This window comes from Oryctolagus cuniculus, chromosome X, assembly GCF_051225735.1.
Source record: "Oryctolagus cuniculus isolate XC-2025 breed Fujian yellow rabbit chromosome X, ASM5122573v1, whole genome shotgun sequence".
Lineage (NCBI taxonomy): Eukaryota > Metazoa > Chordata > Mammalia > Lagomorpha > Leporidae > Oryctolagus > Oryctolagus cuniculus.
In genome coordinates this window covers 114,053,740-114,072,528 of record NC_142888.1, presented here as the reverse complement: position 1 = coordinate 114,072,528, position 18,789 = coordinate 114,053,740, and the positions used below count along the sequence as shown (strand labels likewise).

Sequence of the window (18,789 nt, the reverse complement as noted above, 5' to 3'; positions counted from 1 at the left end):
TCTCTCTCTCTCTCTTCCACTCTTCCTCTCTCCCTCTCTCCTTTTCAAATAATGGAAATATTTATAAATATAGAAGTACTCAAGCCTACTCAAAATTTTGGTAACCTCAAACCCCAGTACTTAAATATCTCTGATAATGAAACAGTAACAAAGAATCTTTGTTATACACACATCTGTTGTAATATTATGCATGTGTTATTCCACAATTTCACCTCACTTTTTTTTGTTTCTTGTTGCTTCACATTGGGAGTGATCTTTCATTTACTGTGTGGGCAAGGCCTCGCATGTATATCTGGGCTGCCAGACATTCTCCTTGGTCTCAACCATTTTTGAGTTCCATCCTGTCTAGTTGCACCACTGGGAGCAGATTGGTGTGCTGGGGGTGGAGATCCACTTTAGTGACCAAGAAAGCAGACTCTGCTGGGGCCTTCTGGAACAATCTCATTGGAATTTCACAAATCTTGCAAAAAAGTAGGCATTATCATTCCTACTTTACAGATCAGGACACTGAGGACCTGAGGAGATGGAATGGCTTGCCTATAATTTTGAAGTTGGTAACAGTGAAGCCTAGATGAAGACTGTATCCTGTTTGACTCTAGAATTAACTACTACACTACAATGCATATTCCCGGTTTGGTTTTGTTTAAATGGTGATTTGCTTTATAGAGGAAAATAACATAAGAAAAATCATGCTTAGTTTCGTGTTTCTGTATCCCAAAGTACTTCAGGCTACCTTACAGGCCTAAGGCAGTGCAGCTCCCAACATAGTGGTATCAGGCCCCATGGAAATGTTTGAATATAACACAAAATATATTCCCCCCTGAAGTCCAAGTGTCTACCTATTGTTTCCCTTTGAGTGGTGTGCCCCATGCTGACAGCTCGTTAGAGCACACCATTGATACTTTGTAGTCATTTGCTTTCTATCAAGTAACAGAGACAAAGTCATTTACCTTTTACTCATTTTCTCTTTATTTAGAAATAAAAATTGTCAGATATTTCAAAAACTTCTTCTCCCTACCCTTAGAGGGAATGTAGCAGTGACATGTTTATAGAAATGAAATGAAATTGGATAATTTATGATTAGAATATTGCAGGCAGATCAGAAATGAACTCAAGTGTTTATCTTTTATTAAAATAATTGAAAAATGTTCAAGTGGTGGGTGGGCATTGTGACACACCAGGTTAAGTTGCTACTTGGAACACCCACATCCACTATCACAGTTCTGTTTCAAGTCCCAAATCTTCCCCTTCTAATCCAGCTTCCTGTTAATGCACTCTGGGAGGCAGAAGATGCTCAATTGCTTGAACCCCTGCCACCCATGTGAAAAATCCAGATGGAGTTCTGGGCTCCTGGCTTTAGCTTGGCCCAGTCCTGGCTATTGTAGGCCTCTTGGGAGTGAAGCAACAGATTGATCACTCTCTCTCCTGGCTCCCCACTTTCTCTGCGTGTGTGTCATCCAGCCTTTCAAGTAGATGAAAATAAGTAAACATTTTTAAAAGGTAAATGAAGTTTGGAGCAAATTTCACTTACTATTTTTGCAAAAGGAAGCATATTATCTATTTTTAACTATAATTCTCATTCTCTGTGCCATGAGTGCATTTTACCATCTAGATATCTGTTTTTTATTTTTTATTTATTTATTTTTTGACAGGCAGAGTGGACAGTGAGTGAGAGAGAGAGACAGAGAGAAAGGTCTTCCTTTTTTGACGTTGGTTCACCCTCCAATGGCTGCCGCGGCCGGCGCACCACGCTGATCCGATAGCAGGAGCCAGGTGCTTCTCCTGGTCTCCCATGGGGTGCAGGGCCCAAGTACTTGGGCCATCCTCCACTGTACTCCCTGGCCACAGCAGAGAGCTGGCCTGGAAGAGGGGCAACTGGGACAGAATCTGGTGCCCTGACCGGGACTAGAACCCAGTGTGCTGGCGCCGCAAGGTGGAGAATTAGCCTAGTGAGCCGCGGCGCCGGCCCATCTAGATATTTTTGACATCTTGCAAGTTTCTGCAGTATTGAAAATTTTTGCTTCAACTAAAACACAGAGATATTTCATATACTTTTTTATTTATTTATTTGAAATTCAGAGTTACCCAGAGAAAGAAGAAGAGGCAGAGAGAGAGAGAGAGAGAGAGAGGTCTTCCATCTGCTGGTTCACTCCCCAGATGACTGCAATGGATGGAGCTGTGCAGATCCGAAGCCAGGAGCCAGGAGCTTCCTCTAGGTCTCCCACGCAGGTGCAGGGGACCAAGGACTCGGGCCATCTTCTGCTTTCCCAGGCCATAGCAGAGAGCAGGACAGGAAGTAGAGCAGCCAGGACTTGAACCGGCACCCATCTGGGATGCCAGCACTTCAGGCAGCAGCTTTACCTGCCACACCACAGAGCCAGCCCCTTCATAGACTATTGAGATAAAAGCAGCTTCATTTCTTCTTTCATTTATTCCTTCATGCAACAAAGAGACCACTATGTGCCAGATTCTGTGGTAAACACTGAAGTTATTATTGTGATAATATGAAATAAGTTCTTGGGCCTCACGAAGCTCACAGCATAAAAGGAAAAATCTCAACCATAGTGAAGTGCAGGATGCAGTGGCAGAAGGGAATAGATGTTACAGAAAGGGAAAACAGCATGCCAGGTTTCCAAGGAAGGAAATTATCTGAAAGTTAGAATTCAAGAAACAAAGAGATGTATTGACAGGAGATGAAATAAGTTAATTATTGTGGTCTTTATTCTAACATCAATGAGAAGCATGGAGTAATTAAAGTAAGTAATGAATTATACTTAAGAATTCATTCTGTCTGTGCACAGAGAATAGATGGAAGGGAGCAAGACTGGTGTCTAAAAGGTGTTATAGTGTTCTAGAAGAGAGATGGTGATAGTTGGGCTAGGAGAGTAGCAGTAGAGAAAAAAAAATCAAGAAATAGTCAAGAAATAGGGTTGATGGGTATAGGCTGATAGGATTGGTCACAGAGACTGAGGACAGTGAGAAATCAAGCCAGATTTCTCACTTGAGAAACAGGGCAGAGAAGGATGCCATTCACTAGAATGGGCAACACTGAGAGTTGATCCCCGTGTGTGTGGGACAAGACCAAGAGTTCCATTTTCTTGTGTTGGATTTGAAACTCTGGGTGCCCCATATGTAAATGCAAGAAAATTATAGGGGAAAAATGAGGGCTAAAGTACTAATAAAAACCATGAACCCAGGAGAGACAATCCATGGTGTGAACATACAGAACAGGAAGAGAAGAAGGTGAATCATGGGACCTGGAGTCCTTAGAAACATCAAGGTGACCTCATGAGGAAGCAATCTGAAAGGTCGAAGGCATTTGGCCATGTGAAGCTGAAAGCTAAGAGAAAGGTCTGGGCTGGAATGAAGGTGGGGGGAAGCATTTATACAGCAGTAGAAACCATACAACAGAGGAGATAGCCAAGAAAATGCAGAACGTTTTTGTATCAATAGAATTACTTCTGAAAACAGATCTTGGTAGCAACTTGATTGCTAGAGGTAGATCAGTCTGGAAGACAATGACTCCTAAAGAAGACAGGGTAAAATGCAGGGGCAATGTTTATATCCAAAGAGGGCATAGGTATATAAATACTATAAAAACATTTGTCCAAGTAGACATGCATTCCTGTTGCTCCCCGTCTTCGTGGAGGAACGACAAAGGACCCTGCGCTGTTCTTTTGTCTGCTCGGCCCTCCCCGGGTTTGCTGCTGGTTCTTCCCGGGTTGGCTACCGTCCCTCCCACCTCCGTGGAAGGGCGGTTCCCCCTGCCACCTTCCCCACTTCCGCGGGGGAGCGGCACACCACCGGCCGGCTCTCTCGGGGGCTGCACAGGTGTTCCTTCAGATAGATGTTCCCCGGTGCATGTTGTCTCTCTCCTCCTTTATAGACCTCTTCCGCCAATCCCAACTCTGCTACCCACACGCCGAGTACGCTGCTCTCCTCCAATCAGGAGCAGGTCCTGCTGTTTATTGGTTGAACTGGAGGCAGCTGTGTAGAAGCTGTTTGCTCCTCTCCCAGCACCATATTGTGGGAGAGCAGATGCATAGAATAAGTCTTAATTCCAGTAACTTAGTCTAGTCCGAGTTGCTCCCAGTTGCTCCCCACACATTCCCTTCTATGGAACTCTATAGATGTAGTGATGCCTGTTGCCCAACCCCACTCCTGTTGCCTCATATAGGCAAATTGGGTTAAAAATGGCAATACTAGCAATTAGACACTCAACTACTATATGGGAGTGGGGATGAGTCATGACCTGCAAATAGGCTCCTGTGCTGGTAAAATCTCTCCCCTCTGAGACACACTCTGGTTTTTACATGAGCAATCCCTCTACTGGGAGTGTCAAGAAATGACTCCCTTGGCTTCAGTGGAAGACTGTGGGGCCAATAGTTCCTCTCAGATTGGCCCCACTCCATTTCTTCTTGCTTAAGGTGGAACCACCTAGACATCTATTAAAAAGATATGCTACTGTTTCTTATCTATGGCCCTCCTGTCTTCAGCCTCACTTAATTGTGATTAATCAATAAAAATAATATCTTTTCAATCTCCTGCACCTTTTTCAGAGCAAGCTGTGAATAAACACCCAGATTGCTTTTTCGCTTAACAGGTTCCCATGTCATCCACCAAAGACTATCACAGACTTCCAGAGAGTGTGCTATTGCCAAGATATTTTAGGGTATAACAAGCTTGAGAAGAGAAGCAAGTTTATGAAAACATTACAAACATTGGGAACATTACATCCAAGTGCTTCCTCTTCCTCCAACATGACCAAGGGCTTATTGTACTAAAGAACAACAGTTATGTTAAAGGATCTTTATTATTCAAAAAATAAATAACAAGATAATCACAAAGTCACTCTGGAAGTGATGGAGATTGCAGGTAGATACAATAGATTTCCTTTAAATACAGTAAATACAGTCATTTCACAATGAGGAACAGACATGCTCAGAAGTGTTCTTCCTGCTCCCTGCCTCTCATCCACAGCGCTAGAAATAGGGACAGGGTGGAAATAAGATAACCAATTAGCAATGACCCAACTGTGTGTGTGTGTGTGTGTGTGTGTGTGTGTGAGAGAGAGAGAGAGAGAGAGAGAGACAGAGAGACACAGAGAGAAATTGAAAGAGACAGGTAGAGAATGTGTGAGTGTTAGAGTGCTGGTGTGGGAGCAGGGTTTCTCAGGTCTCCACTGCTGTTGACTTTCTAGAACCTGGCCTCCTCCATCAGGGCCACAGGGGCCCAAAGTCAATGATAATTGTGAGCTGAACCTCCCCATTTCCCTTCTGCATTTTCACTGATAAATCAACTAGATTATCCACTGAAAGACACTGCACATAGAGAAACAAAACGGAACTTGGTTAATTATTTGTGGTTTACTCAGAATTCTATCTGTGCATAATGACCTTGTCTTTTCATAGGATTCTCTGGACTTGCTGCTGCAGAATATAATCTCTTATGGAGCAAGACCTGTTTTGGCTTCACTAACCCTGCCATTCCTTTATTATAGCCCTGCATGCCTTGGGATATATAATAAATAGTACTCCATGAGGAGGATCCTAGGGTTATAAATAGGCAGTTCAACAGGGGGTGCTTTTAACTGCTTCTGTGTGTTACGAAGACCACCAGCATGAGCTCAGCTGCAGTCCGTGTGGTAACACTGTTCAGAGTTTGAGTAAGCCAAATGATGTGAAACCGGTCCCGTGGTTCACTTGGCTTGCATCAGTCACATTCACAAACACCGAAGCATCCGCTTGCAATTCAAATACTCCTCCCAAGTGGATGGATTGCTGCTCACAAGTTTTGGAGGAACTGCGGGCATTTGCTGCTCTGAGTAGGATTCGTTCTGATCCACCAGAAGACTTCAGGCATAAGCTGGCTATAAATGGAGCTTGACTTGAAGGTTCCTGATTGGAACAGAAGGTGACTTGGGCATAGATATAATAGAATCCTTGTCTTTTCACTTTCAGCTGTTTTCCATTTTCAAGAGTTACCAAAGTGTTGCTCATGGTGTAATATCCTTTTTTAGCCCACTGTAGAACTGTAACAGAATTGGAAAATTTGTGGTGAGGAGAAGCAGAGCAGGGTTCACATTCTAACAGAAAATGTAGTTTAATGTTGGATACTGCTTTGTGTAGGAATGGATTGTCAAGGCTCTGTCTAGGTCTCAGTGTCTCCAGAGAAGTTTTGTCTAACAATTCAGCATGGGTTTTAGAATCAGACAGAGTCCCGCCTTTTTACAAGATTGGGCAAGACAATATCTCCAAACTTAATTTCCCCATTGACAATACAAGGCCAATATGAAGTACACATGAGGTTTTTCATAATGTTCATGGAAAGTGCACATTATGAAAAAAAACAACTATGCATTCATTTTTTCAGAAGAATAAACTTATCCTTTAATTTCATTTTCAATAACTTTTTGAAGTGTCCTCATATTTCTGAGACTTGTGAGAATTATATTTCAGTGAGTTTCCCTCTCCCTTTAGAGTTCTTAAGCCCTTAAACTAGATAAAGTACAAGTGATTTTAAAATTTCACATCATAAATTATGCATATCAAATCATTCAGGCAAAATCCCTGCTAATATCAAGATGGATACCTTGCTTGCCTTGATTTTTACAAAGTAAAGAATTGTTAGTCTGCCTATTTCAGCTTCAGCCCAGAGAAAAGACCCCATTTCTTCCTACCTGACTGTATTGTGGCAAACCCAACTCTCCTCCCACAGCAGGGACTAAAATTAGGCAAGGAAGTATGAAAATAAACTGTGTGTTCATTTCACTGTGTGTTTTGATCTATCATTGTAGTGGGTGCTACCAACTTGAAAGTACCCATATTCTTGTGGCTAAGCCAGAGTATCCACCAACAAGGTGCCATTTTATTGGCTGAGAGGTTGAGTGGGTTCAAAGTAGTGTGTGCACTCAATTTCAAATCTCAGCTCCCACAGAGAGTGAGATTGACTATTGAGGCTGGCAGCTGGGGGAGAAGTGAAAGCTTAGACACATTTTCTTCCTTGAGCTTCTAAAACATTGATTCTTATTTGGTGGTCTTAGGCTAATTGGGGCACAAGACCCTATCTAGTTAGAGTCATTCTTTAGTAGCAGTGAGACATCCTGAAATGCCTGATGTATTTGGACCCTCCTCACTACTCCAGAAATCATGCCTCCTTACGATGTTTTCACTTTGGGGTAATTTAATTGAGAAAAAGGGGTAGGTTCTCTATCTTATAGTCCACTAAGCTTACTTTTAATTTTAGTCCTTGCTACGGGATATAGGTCAAGTTCACAGCAGCATGACAAGGTAGGAATGGGATGTTTGGGACTAGGGTGGGGGAAGAATGCTACTGTCTTTCCACCTGATCCTCTGCAGACCAACTCTGATGCACAATATAAAATATTGTAAGGCCAATATCAGTCATGAGACTTTTGGAGGAATATGAGCTCCATGAAATATATACAGGGCAATGATTTAGACACAGATGGGCAAAGGACAGTGAGAAACTGTTCTTCTAGGTTTATCTGCTGTCATCCAATCCAAAAGATAAGGTGACATGTGAACAACCAACTCGGACATGGCAATATAATCATGATGTTCTCCCATAAGGGTATTTTCTGAGAAAGCTGTAATTGACATAATTATTAAATACTGTGTGAATAATTGATATTAATGAGGAGCTGTATGCCCCTACTCTGACATTCCAGACATGATGAAATAAGTAGCAGCACCTTAAATTTGTATAGTACTTGGCAGCATAACTTTTTTCCACATTAACTTTTTTAATGATCAACTCTCCCCACTACGCACACACAAAATAGGTGAGTCAGGAAATGATTGTTTAGGTAAAGGGACTTACCTAAGGTCACCCAAGAAATTACTGGTCATGGCTCCTGAACCTCAGTTTTCAAAAACTCCCTTTCTAGCGCTCTTATTCCCAAACCATGATCTAAACCACTCATGCAAGTGTTACACACACTGAGAAGCCCCAGCTGCCTCAGATCTGAGGTGGTATCTCTCTCTCTCTCTTTCACACACACACACACACACACACACACACACACTATTTAAAACTCCATTGAAGAGCACTCTGCTTAATTTTTCAAAGACTGCTTTCATGCTTTTGCCTTTCTGCAGATGGAGAATTTTATGCTAGCGTGTATGTTTCCATTCATTTATCAGATGCAACACATTCTCCAGTACCAGCTACTGCAAGGTACAAATTTGGGAAAAAAATCTAAAGGCTACAATGATGGCAGAACATATATGGAAATAAAATCGTTCAGAGTTGAAAAGATCACACTGTGTTGTCTGTTGTTACTTCATTGGAAAATATAACGTCTTGGCACCTATTGATCTCTACAGAATGATTTTACTTTTAAATTCCCTGAGGTTGGCTCCAGTGAGGCTGGGGTTAATCATTCGGGGACTGACAGATGGCAGGAAATATCCTCTGAGGCCCATTTACACCAAGAGGAGGGGTTAGGAGGAGGGGTACTCTATTGCTCCTATGCTGTCAAAATAATAGTCCCTGCACCCAGTAATTTATCATTTAGAATCAGTCATTGAGCAAGAACATAATGAGAGCATTGGGATTGCTTCCCACCTCCTCTTGTCCTGCTAAGTCCCATCTTCATTTAAGCTCACTTTGAAGACAAAGGAGAGCATATGAGAGATGTATGGGTAAGTTTGTAAATGGGGACTCAGAGAAATAGAGAAGCCTAACCATTAGGCTGCATTGCTCTAGCATCGCAGCCTTCCCTCTTGGGTGGATGACACTCAGTTGCTGTGGCACTTACCAGATGATGATTTACTACTGGCCTCACTTATGAGATGTGCTGCAATTTGAGGATCCTGATCACCTGAAATGAAACCAGAGGTGAACTGTCAGGCCAAGGTAACATAAAACTTCCCACAGAACTATTTGGTCCAGTTACACAACTGTGTAAAATAGAGACTGCCAAAGTAGATTATGCAAAAGGTAAGGTGTGAAATCCTCCCCAATGAAGGAAAAGGTGGTTTCTAATATCACAGTAATTGAATTAGTTGTTTCCATTGGTTACATTCTCCTAACAGTTTTTCAACACTTGATTCCGCTTTACATAGATTGAAACAGGATGCTAAAAAACCTGGTCTTCATTAAGCATGCCTTGAATCTTGCTTTTTAGTAACAGCCTTAGTGGGTCCAAGTTTGTGCCTACATACTTGGCTAGGAAGATGCTTACTGTGTCTGATTCAGTCAAACAGCTGGGCAAACTATTGCTTTTCATGTGAAAGTCCTGCCCCTTGATTAGATGTGCTGGTTCTTAACTTCAGAATCCATTATGGAAGTTTCTTCTTTCCAATTCGAACCCTGGTGTCAGGTACTTTGTAGATGACCCACAAATGTTGAGGTACATTGCATGATCTACATGACTTGTTAAGTTTATCATACTTGAAGTCTGCTAGGTAGCATCTGCATTAACTGTTTCCTCAAATGTCACTTTAATTAACAGCCAATATGCTGCCATTTGGCATATCTTGAAATCACGCTAAAGATGAGACCTTCCTGTAAATCAGAAGACCTTTTAGCATGCATACCAATGGTTAAGGCCAACTCTGAGAACTCACTTTCCCTCAGAAAACCCTATCTATGTCACTTTACATACATATTTTTTTGTGTACAACAGTTTTGCACAAGTCATAGCATCATGTTCACTACTTTTATGATATGATAGTCTCTAAGAAATCTCTTCTTTATCATACTTTGCTTTTCAAGTCACTTCTGGCATTATTTTGTTGGTTTGGCATGCTACATTCTAATTGGAACAAGGAAAAGTTGGTGTCTCCAGAAAAGGAGATAACTGGGTGAGGAAAAGGCCTGGAAAGTGTCATAGAAGGAACAGTGAAAAACACTGGGATGTTTAGCCTTGAGAAGAAAAAGCTCAATCAAGATCAGGGGCTCCAGTGGCTGTCTTCAAAATTTGGACAACTGCTTTGTAAGAGATGAATTAGACTTTGTTTAGTACAACCCCAAAGAGCAGAATTGGGTCCAATGAGTGGAAATTACAGAAACAAATTTTGACTGAAGAGAAGGTAAGATCTCCTTCTGGTAGTATAGTAATCTGACTGCAATTATTAGAACCATTCAAAGGTAGACCAGGCTGCCTTATGAGGTAGAAGGTACCTCATCTGTAAATGTGTTAGATCAGAGGCCAAATGATCAGTGCTGTTGTGAACAAATTCTGGTTATGGTGCTGTATTTGAGAATCTTCAAGGTCCTTTCCAACTCTGAGACATTCAGAATGCTCTGACTTCACCTGCCATCCTTCCCCATAAAAAACTGATTATTGAGGAGTTAGTGTTGCTGCTACCAAATTATGACTTTCCTGTCATTTCTCCCTATGTAAATAGTACCAGGATTAATGTTTTCTTTGATTAAAGTATTGAACATAATGGAATTTCTTCATACTTGGTATTGTCAGCCTTAAAAGAGCATAGTCTTACCCATGAATATATATACATGAGGCCTTCCTGAATCACAGGAACCAAGGAAGGTGTGAATTTGACAATTGTGTTCCTGTTTTATTTCCAAGGCTAAAAGTTCCCTGATTTAACACTGGATTGTTGAATATGATCAATCTAAATCTTCCTTTTAGTTTTTAAACATCATTGAAATTGATTAATAACAACTTACCTTTTTGCATTTCAAAATTTATTTCTTTCTTCGGCTCCTCTTTGTTTAGCATTATATCCTAAAAGAAGAATCATAGCAAAATGTCATTTTGAAAGAGGCTCTGTTATGGGGTTTTAGAGTTATCATTCATTTGGTATCTGTCATTACTCTGTTGCCTGCTTCTGGTGAGGATTATCATATAGACTCAGATGCTGTCATTAATTCCATCAGACCAATTGGAAGCCCATGGCTCTGACAGATGATCTGACAGCCCAGAAACCTCAGGGGAAAATCTGGAAGCAAAACTGAGGCCTTATTATCTACATTCCAGTGTTCTCTCTAGATGAGAGGCTGAGATACTGACCCTTCTGATGACCCTGACCTCCCTGCCTTTGACACATATTGACAAATAAGGTTAAATGTGGAGATGATTCCACCCTAGGAACTGGCATATGGAATATTATTAACATAAAGCATGGTGTGTGTCTATTAGAATAAAATTGGTCAGAAATCTTGTAGGAAAGGGCAATAGCAAGTTTGACCCTGGGAGAGAACTCTTAGAGTCTGAAAAGACTCTCAGACACTTTAAATGTCAACATCCCTTTCAATGGGCTGAAGAGATTGTCCTGTTGAGATGATTGTCCTGTGTAGCCTGTGTTTATTTAGAACAATCAACATTTAGGAAACATAGGTAACCTTCCAATGTTGTTGATGTTCAAATACAAATATAACACTTCTGAAAATATTTCATTTCACTTATAAAAGGATAGATGGCTATAGGAAGAACCTAACAGGAACTTCCATTAGCACAAGTTGGAAGATAATAAAGAATATTATTATCATTTTAAAGACACTGTACAAAAGGCCGGGAGAGCTTCACTGACCAGTATGAAGTCACCCAAAAAGTCTAACATTTAAACCTACAGTAGAAACTGAGCTCACACATTCACATTCATGAATTGGCCTCCTCAATTCATTCTATCAGTCTATATTCTGAACACAAAGGGAGAAGACAGCAGTATTTTCACACCTTCTGATAATCAAAGTCCTATGCTGCTTCCCATTCCTGAAATTAGTTGTCTATAGGGCCCTTACTTTGAATTCTTCCCCTAGAAGAAATTTGTGTTGTTACATTGACTGTGTTGCTGTAAGCTCAACTCAGTTCCCAGATGTGAGAACATAAGTCACAGAGCCCCAAAGGGAACCTGAGCCTCGAAAAGCTCACATGGGCCACAGAGCTTAAACTTTCCATTTGAGCTGAAGTGGGGCGCTATGAAAAACCAGCACAGGAAAATGTTTGTGAGATAACAAGTAAACAAATGACTATTTAGTGTCTTTTCAAAAACTGGAGTGTGATGATTGAGGTTGAGATACTTTTAGGCTAGGTGGTTGCATTGGTGTCAGGGCTTGGCAATGAAAACGTGAAGTCAGCAGTTTGTCTTTTATTCGCCTAGCCTTGCCTTTCCGTGAACTTTCCCCCAGCCACACTCCCTAGAGCCTTTTTTTTAATTATTGGCATCACTCCATATCTCAACTGAAATTCCTTTTTAAGTTGAATTTCAGAAAATCTGGGATTATTTTTCTCTTAGTGGGCACCCTATGTGGCAGTTATGAACACACTGCCCTTTAACTCGAAAAGGCAGTGCTTTGAGCCTATCAAAGGCATCTCAGTCATCAATAGGCAGATAATCAGAAAACTAAACATTCTAGCAGGAGGTGGAGTGCGTAGTAAGTTTTAAAGTGAGAGTATGCTATTCAAAATGATGCTTCTGCTTACCCTAACATGAACCCTGAATCCTATCTTTCACTCAAATGCAAACTTGGTGCTATCTGCCTAAGGAGGTAATGAATTCCTTGTTACCAGAGGTGTTCAGAGATTGGGTGAATATTTGGTAGGAACTGTGGAGAGGAGACAGAAGTACTGGATTGAGAATCAGATTTGAAGATTTCTGAAATCTTGTTGAGACCTATGATTTGAAGTCCCCAAATTCGAATTTAAAATTGCTCAGATGCAGCCAGCCTGTGGCCCAAAAAGAAAGCATGGTAACATTAGCTGAAAAAATACAAATTCAATCTGGGGTTATGATGAGTTGGTCTGCTCTGTTAAAAAAATCTAAAATACTGTTTTAGAGTGAGAAATTTTGAAGAATGGATATTGGAAATGGGGGTCAATCATTGGAAAATGATTGAATAGCTAGAGGATTTTGTAGCTAACCATTGTGTGTATCCTAGGCATTGAGTAGGTTCTACATCTGCAAAAAGGCAGATCCTTGGTCACAGGTAAGCAAATCACCATGTCCCTGGTTGGCATGCTTGAGAAAGTCTGCTTTTTCAAATATAAAACCTTGGGGTTGTTCCTTTGTTAATACAAGTAAAAGCAAGGAGGCAAATCTGGCTCCTTTCCTTGCTCCTAACCCAGGTAATTGATTTTAGAAGCATGACATCTCTGATCCAAGATTAAATCATGAAGAATTGGCAGTTCAACTATCAAACTCTCAGTAAGAAAGAAAGGGAAAGACAAAATTATTAATTCGCTCTTACTGCCATTGGAGGGAATTGAGGACTGATAACATGATGAAAGAATGTCCGAGCTGACCCTTATAGATAATCTCAACCTTCTCACTTTATATATGAGGAAACCGAAGCCCAGACAGATTAAGTCATTTGCTCAGAGACTCACAGCCAAGCACTTCCAATATGCTTTTTGGATGGTTAAGCAGTGTTTAGAAAAATTGCAATGTTTTACAATACCATGTAATGTGAGGGTACTTCAAAAAGTTTGGGGAAAACGTCATTAAAAGATAAGCTTATTCTGGTGCAAGAAATTTGAAATCCATGTATAGTTTGTTTTCCTAATATGCATTTTCCATGAACTTTTGAAGACTCCTTGTACTGACAACTATTCTTAAAGAAACGGACTCACACGATGTTCTAAGCTGGACTGTATTGCAATTAAAGTGTTAGGAGTTTCATATAAAATCTAGTTTCATGTATCAAACCTGAAAGCCAGCAGGGAATTTAAGCTGCATTCTGATCCCCATGGGTGACTCAGGAATAGGCTCTTAGATCTTTCACTACTGGATTAAATTACACATCAATGATAATACAGGAGGGCAGGGGTAAATTCAGAAATAAGATCTTAAGCCTTTTTTCTCCCCCATTAAATTAAACATCAACTACATGTGAGAACTAATTCCTGTTGGATAATCCAGGTACCTATCCACCTGGCACAGAGCTACTCTCAACATGGAGTATTATATCCTAAACATGACCCCTAACTGAGTGAGGGCCAAGCATGTATTTGAATGAGTTCTCTGAGAGAGAAATACACAGAGAATTCTCAAATTCTCAATATTATGTCTTGGGTGAAAGAATCCTTTGACCCCATGTCTATGGTGACAGAATTAACATAAAGATTCCAAAATTCCCATTTTATATACCCATTATAGGCTACAGTCACTAATGACTTCATGCTGGCTAACAGCCTAATGGGATAAAACGTTTAATGGTCTCTGGTCATGACTGCCAGAAGAGGACTTGCTTCATGAGCAAGTGGTATTATATGGGGTCTGGTTTGAAGGGTGATGAGAATATTCATTTCCCATTCCTCCCACCTCTCCTCACAATAAAAGGGAAAGATCTCACTATCATACCATCATCAGAAGAGCACTGGAAGTGCTAGAGACGGTACCAGTCTTCAAGAGACCCTACTACACTGAGTTTAGGCAATGTTTCACTTGTGACTGGGCACATGGCAGTAACCAATTGTTATTGATTCCCTGGGAAATGAAGATCAGATCATGGGTTCACAGTGGGAAGGCATCAAGATTTAGATGGGACAATACAGAAATACAAAGAACAAACTTGATGTCCTTCTTAATTTTGCTCAGTGGTATATGCATGAGATTGCAAGTATGTGTGAGTATGCCCGTAAGACTACATATTTTCCCCACACAAAGCCATTTTTGCTCTTATCAAGTAGGAAAGTGCATACTTCTTTCTTTTCCTTTTTAACATAGGATGTTGCCTTGATTTATTTTGTTTATAAACACACTCACACACATACATCCATATCCATGCATGTATGAGGATACTTCAAAATCTTGATGGAAAATGGAATTTAAAAGCAAGTTATTTTGGCATCCCCAGAAGCTTGACATCCATGCATACACAGGGTCTTCACAATGTCCATGGAAGTACATATTACAAAAACACTGTTGCATGGATTTCTAAATTGTTTGCACCAAAATAATATTTTAATCTCATTTTTGATGAACTCTTTAAAGTACCCTTGTATGCATATATATACACACATAGGTGGGCATATATTTACATATGCGTGTGTGAGTGAATAAAAAATGTTTAAACCTTTACATAATTGCATTTCAGTTTCCCAACTGATCAAACATAGTACAACTTTTAAATGACATTTTTACCAACAACTGAGTGCCTTACCTTGACGAAGCCTTCAAACTGGCTTCTAATTTCCTTACAGTTCAGTAGGGATAAGGACCCTTCTCCTTTGTTGCATCTCTGTATCGTTTTCATGAATACAAAATCCTCATGAAGATTCCTTTCATCTTCTATCTATTTAGAAATAACAAGGATATGAGAAGTGTCATTCTGAGGGAGAATGCAGCTAATGACATCTTCCTCCACATTCACTTGCACAGTACCAGTAACAAGAGGAGGAATTGGAGGACATAAATGGAGAATGACAAGTTATTATGTTGGATTATTGCTTTTTGGTATTTGCCATTTATAAATTAAAAAAACACAACATTTAAGATGTCATATTATTGAAACCCTAGGTAGAAATCACAGCCATTCTAATTAACTCTCATTACAAACTGAAGTTTTTCATTATTCTATAATTGTCATATTTCTAATCAACTTATAAGATAGTTTTCTGGTGAGCTAACTTACCCAGTTCATTTTAGGGTTACTGATACAGTACTTTACAAAAAGAAGTTAATTTGTAATGTGTGTCCATTAACTCACGTTCTAATTACATCTCTCTCCCTTCTGAACTTCAGTGTTTGCGGAAAATAGTTGCATTTTTAAAGAAGTCATCTTTTATTCCAGACTAACAAGATATTTTATTTTCCAACATCTTGGAAAAATTAAAGGTATGTAATTCACTTGTATCATCCCCAAATTCTGTGTCATTTTCTTACTGCCAAAAATCAATTTTAAAGACTCCAAACAAGATCCTATTAGCCGGCGGCTTTCATTGTCATTAGGAGCACACCTAAATGTGAGAGTCTTTTGATTCTAATCAGGCCACTCTTCCCCCTTTAGAGGTGAGGGAGGGTGGGAGGAAGGGCCCACCCAGACAAAAGCAAGCAAACAGATCCAGAAATCCCCCCTTTTCACTGGCAGTGAGCCCTAAAACTCGAGTAAATCGGTGGACTGCCTCAAGCCTCACTTATCCTGATAGAAAATCCCATGGCCTTGATTCTAGGTCTGCGGCCCAAGAGAGGACAGAAAGGCAACCCTGCAAAAATCCAGCTGCTTCCCAGACACATCTCCCACATCCAGACTATTAGGAGCATTAATTTGATTGATTTTCTTCTTTACATTTATCATAGTTATTTTGACAAAACAGTCAGTAATGCCCCTCAGTAGAAATACATAAATACACGGGAAGAGAATTAATCTTGGTGGTTATCTTTTCCTAGGAATGAAAAATAATCTACTAAGTTATTCTAATCTTTTGTTCCTGTATGTCTAACCATTAAAGAGTGTGCAACATTTCAGGGAACTTGAGCAGCTTCCAGCTACAATTAGCGTTCAAAGAATTATGCACAGAGTGTCACTAAACGATTGCAAATTTCAGGATTTATCCTTGGCTATGCTTATGTGAAGCATTATGAGATCTGAAATCATATTGATGCTCTCCTTCTCTAGTTTCAAATTTAAAAGGAAAACATTGTATCCATCAGAAAAAAAAAAGCATACTTTTAAGCCAAACGTTAACTAACAGTTATGGTGCCTCTTCATGTGCCAAACACTGTTTTGAGCTCCTTACATGACTAACCTCATTAACTGCATAAGATGGATACCATTACCATAACCATTTCTCAAATGTGGACACTGAGACATAGAAATGTAACTTGCCTATGATCACAGAGCTTATAGGGACAGAGCCAAGATTTGAACCAAGGAAATCTGACTCCAGATCCCAAGATCTTAACATAATATTAGGACATAAGACTTCACTGACTTGACAACAAACATTAGGACACAAGACCATTCATTTACTTGGGTTCATACCATCATCCACCATTTGGAGAGAACTAAAACTAATCAACACACAAGTCAGTAAGGACCCCTAATTTACTTTTAAAAGACATTTGGTTCATCTTACCTTGTCCAACCTTCTATGAAGATATACAGCAAAAAGCGCTGACCCTATCATCTGGGTAATAAGAAAAACAGTAAGTAAATACATAAAAATTTTCATGCTAACAGATGGTCCAGTGGCCACAGAACGAGGAGTAGGTTGGCTGTACGTTTCGATCATGCTGGGTTGCAGTTGAAATGGTATCTTCTGACCAAGAAGGTGGCAGAGGCAGCATGAGAAGACTGTCAAAGTGGCCACCTTACTCAGGATTAGTTAAGAGCACACAATCGTCGCAGCCCACACTTCCTGGAAAATGTGCTTCGTAGTCTTCTCTCCCAGCAAAAAAGTTACGTAAAGGTTTTTCTTTTTTTAATTATACCCATATCATTCACTTCCAGGCTTTCCCTTTTGTTAGTAAAGAAGAAACAAGTTTCTTCTTCCATATATTCATTCTTGCCTTGAAATGTCATAGACTCCTTAACAGACAATGGCCGTATTTTCCTATCGCTGTCTAACTTTTTGGGTTCACCAGTTTCAAGGAAAGTGACAAATTAATCCACCAGCAAGACACTTATTTCAATTTCAATCTTACTAATATAAAGCGGGAACCTGGCACACGGAGAAAGAAACAAATGTCAACAAATGTTTGGATTGATTTTACAACTGGTGCGCCACTAGCTAATTGCTTCTCAAGATATCACCTCTTTAATATTTTAGCTCAAGAAATTGCAGCGGCTGTTAAAGTCAAGTTTATATGGCATAAATTAAAAAAGAGTGCTGACAATTATTAAATAAAATTTAGCTGGGAAGCTAATGCAAGAAAAATAAACTTCTCAAAGGAAAAATAAGTAGGGTCTTGATGGAAATCAGGCCAAACCTGTGAGATTGAAGTTAAAGTAGGAATACTAGCGCTTAACTTTGTCAAGTCACCTGTCTACACTATTCAAATCCATCAGATAGTTGCTGAAGCCAGTCTAATAGTTCAGAGTAGTGGAAATAGGCTATAGGTAAGAGACCTGGACCATAGTACTTTCTCTACCAGTAAATTGCTATGAAACATGGGCAAATCACTTTACCTCTCTGGACCTCACTTTTCTCATATCTACAGAGAGTACGTGCCTTGCCTATCCTGTAGGTTATTGTGAAGATCAAATAAAGATGTGCATGAAATAAATTTGGAGAATGTTAAGCAATAGACAACTCATTTTGGAATTTGGTTGATGTGAGATATGAGTTTTCCAAATGATTTCCAGCTCCTTACATACTGGTAAAAAATGAATGAAAAATAATATAAAAAATCCTGAAGTTTTGACAATGAATTGTATCATCGAAGTGTGCAGGACTATACGTTTCTGTTTGGCTTTTGCATCATCTTATCAGATTGCCTCCAATCTAAAAGCAGCTGTGGAAATCCCTACCCCACAACCCAACCTGGTCTGGAAACCATGATAAGATTGCTTTGGTGATTCCTATAAAATTGTTTTGAGAGACACATAGGAAGCATAAAAACTGCTCTGATAGGCATGCTGTCTGTATAGTTAGCACCTGCTTTCTTCCCCTCCCACGCACCAGCATCCTGTCCTGCGCCCATATCTATGTAGCTTTTCACTACATCTGCCAAGTGGGTGGCTTCGATGCATGTGATGAACTTTGATCAGTCAAGTTAGAGGCTTTGGTTCTTAGACAAGTAACCTTAGTTCCGCTGAAGGAAAATTATTATGAGAGCCAAAATGGGCTCAAGGACTTCTCCAAGGGCAACTTCAAATAATTACCAAATGCCAGAGCTGCAAGGACTCCCGTGAAGA

The 18,789-nt window shown here is 40.0% G+C and overlaps 1 protein-coding gene across 1 annotated transcript; it reads right to left on the bottom strand.

The window, feature by feature from the left end:
* Nucleotides 1-5,654: 5,654 nt before the first annotated feature.
* CD40LG (CD40 ligand) lies at nt 5,655-17,164 on the bottom strand. The gene is made up of 5 exons (NM_001256781.1): nt 17,009-17,164; nt 15,094-15,225; nt 10,660-10,717; nt 8,783-8,845; nt 5,655-6,031 (listed from the first exon to the last, which is right to left on the bottom strand). Exons 1-5 carry the CDS (start codon nt 17,162-17,164, stop codon nt 5,655-5,657), a joined length of 786 nt encoding a protein of 261 aa, NP_001243710.1.
* Nucleotides 17,165-18,789: the final 1,625 nt, after the last annotated feature.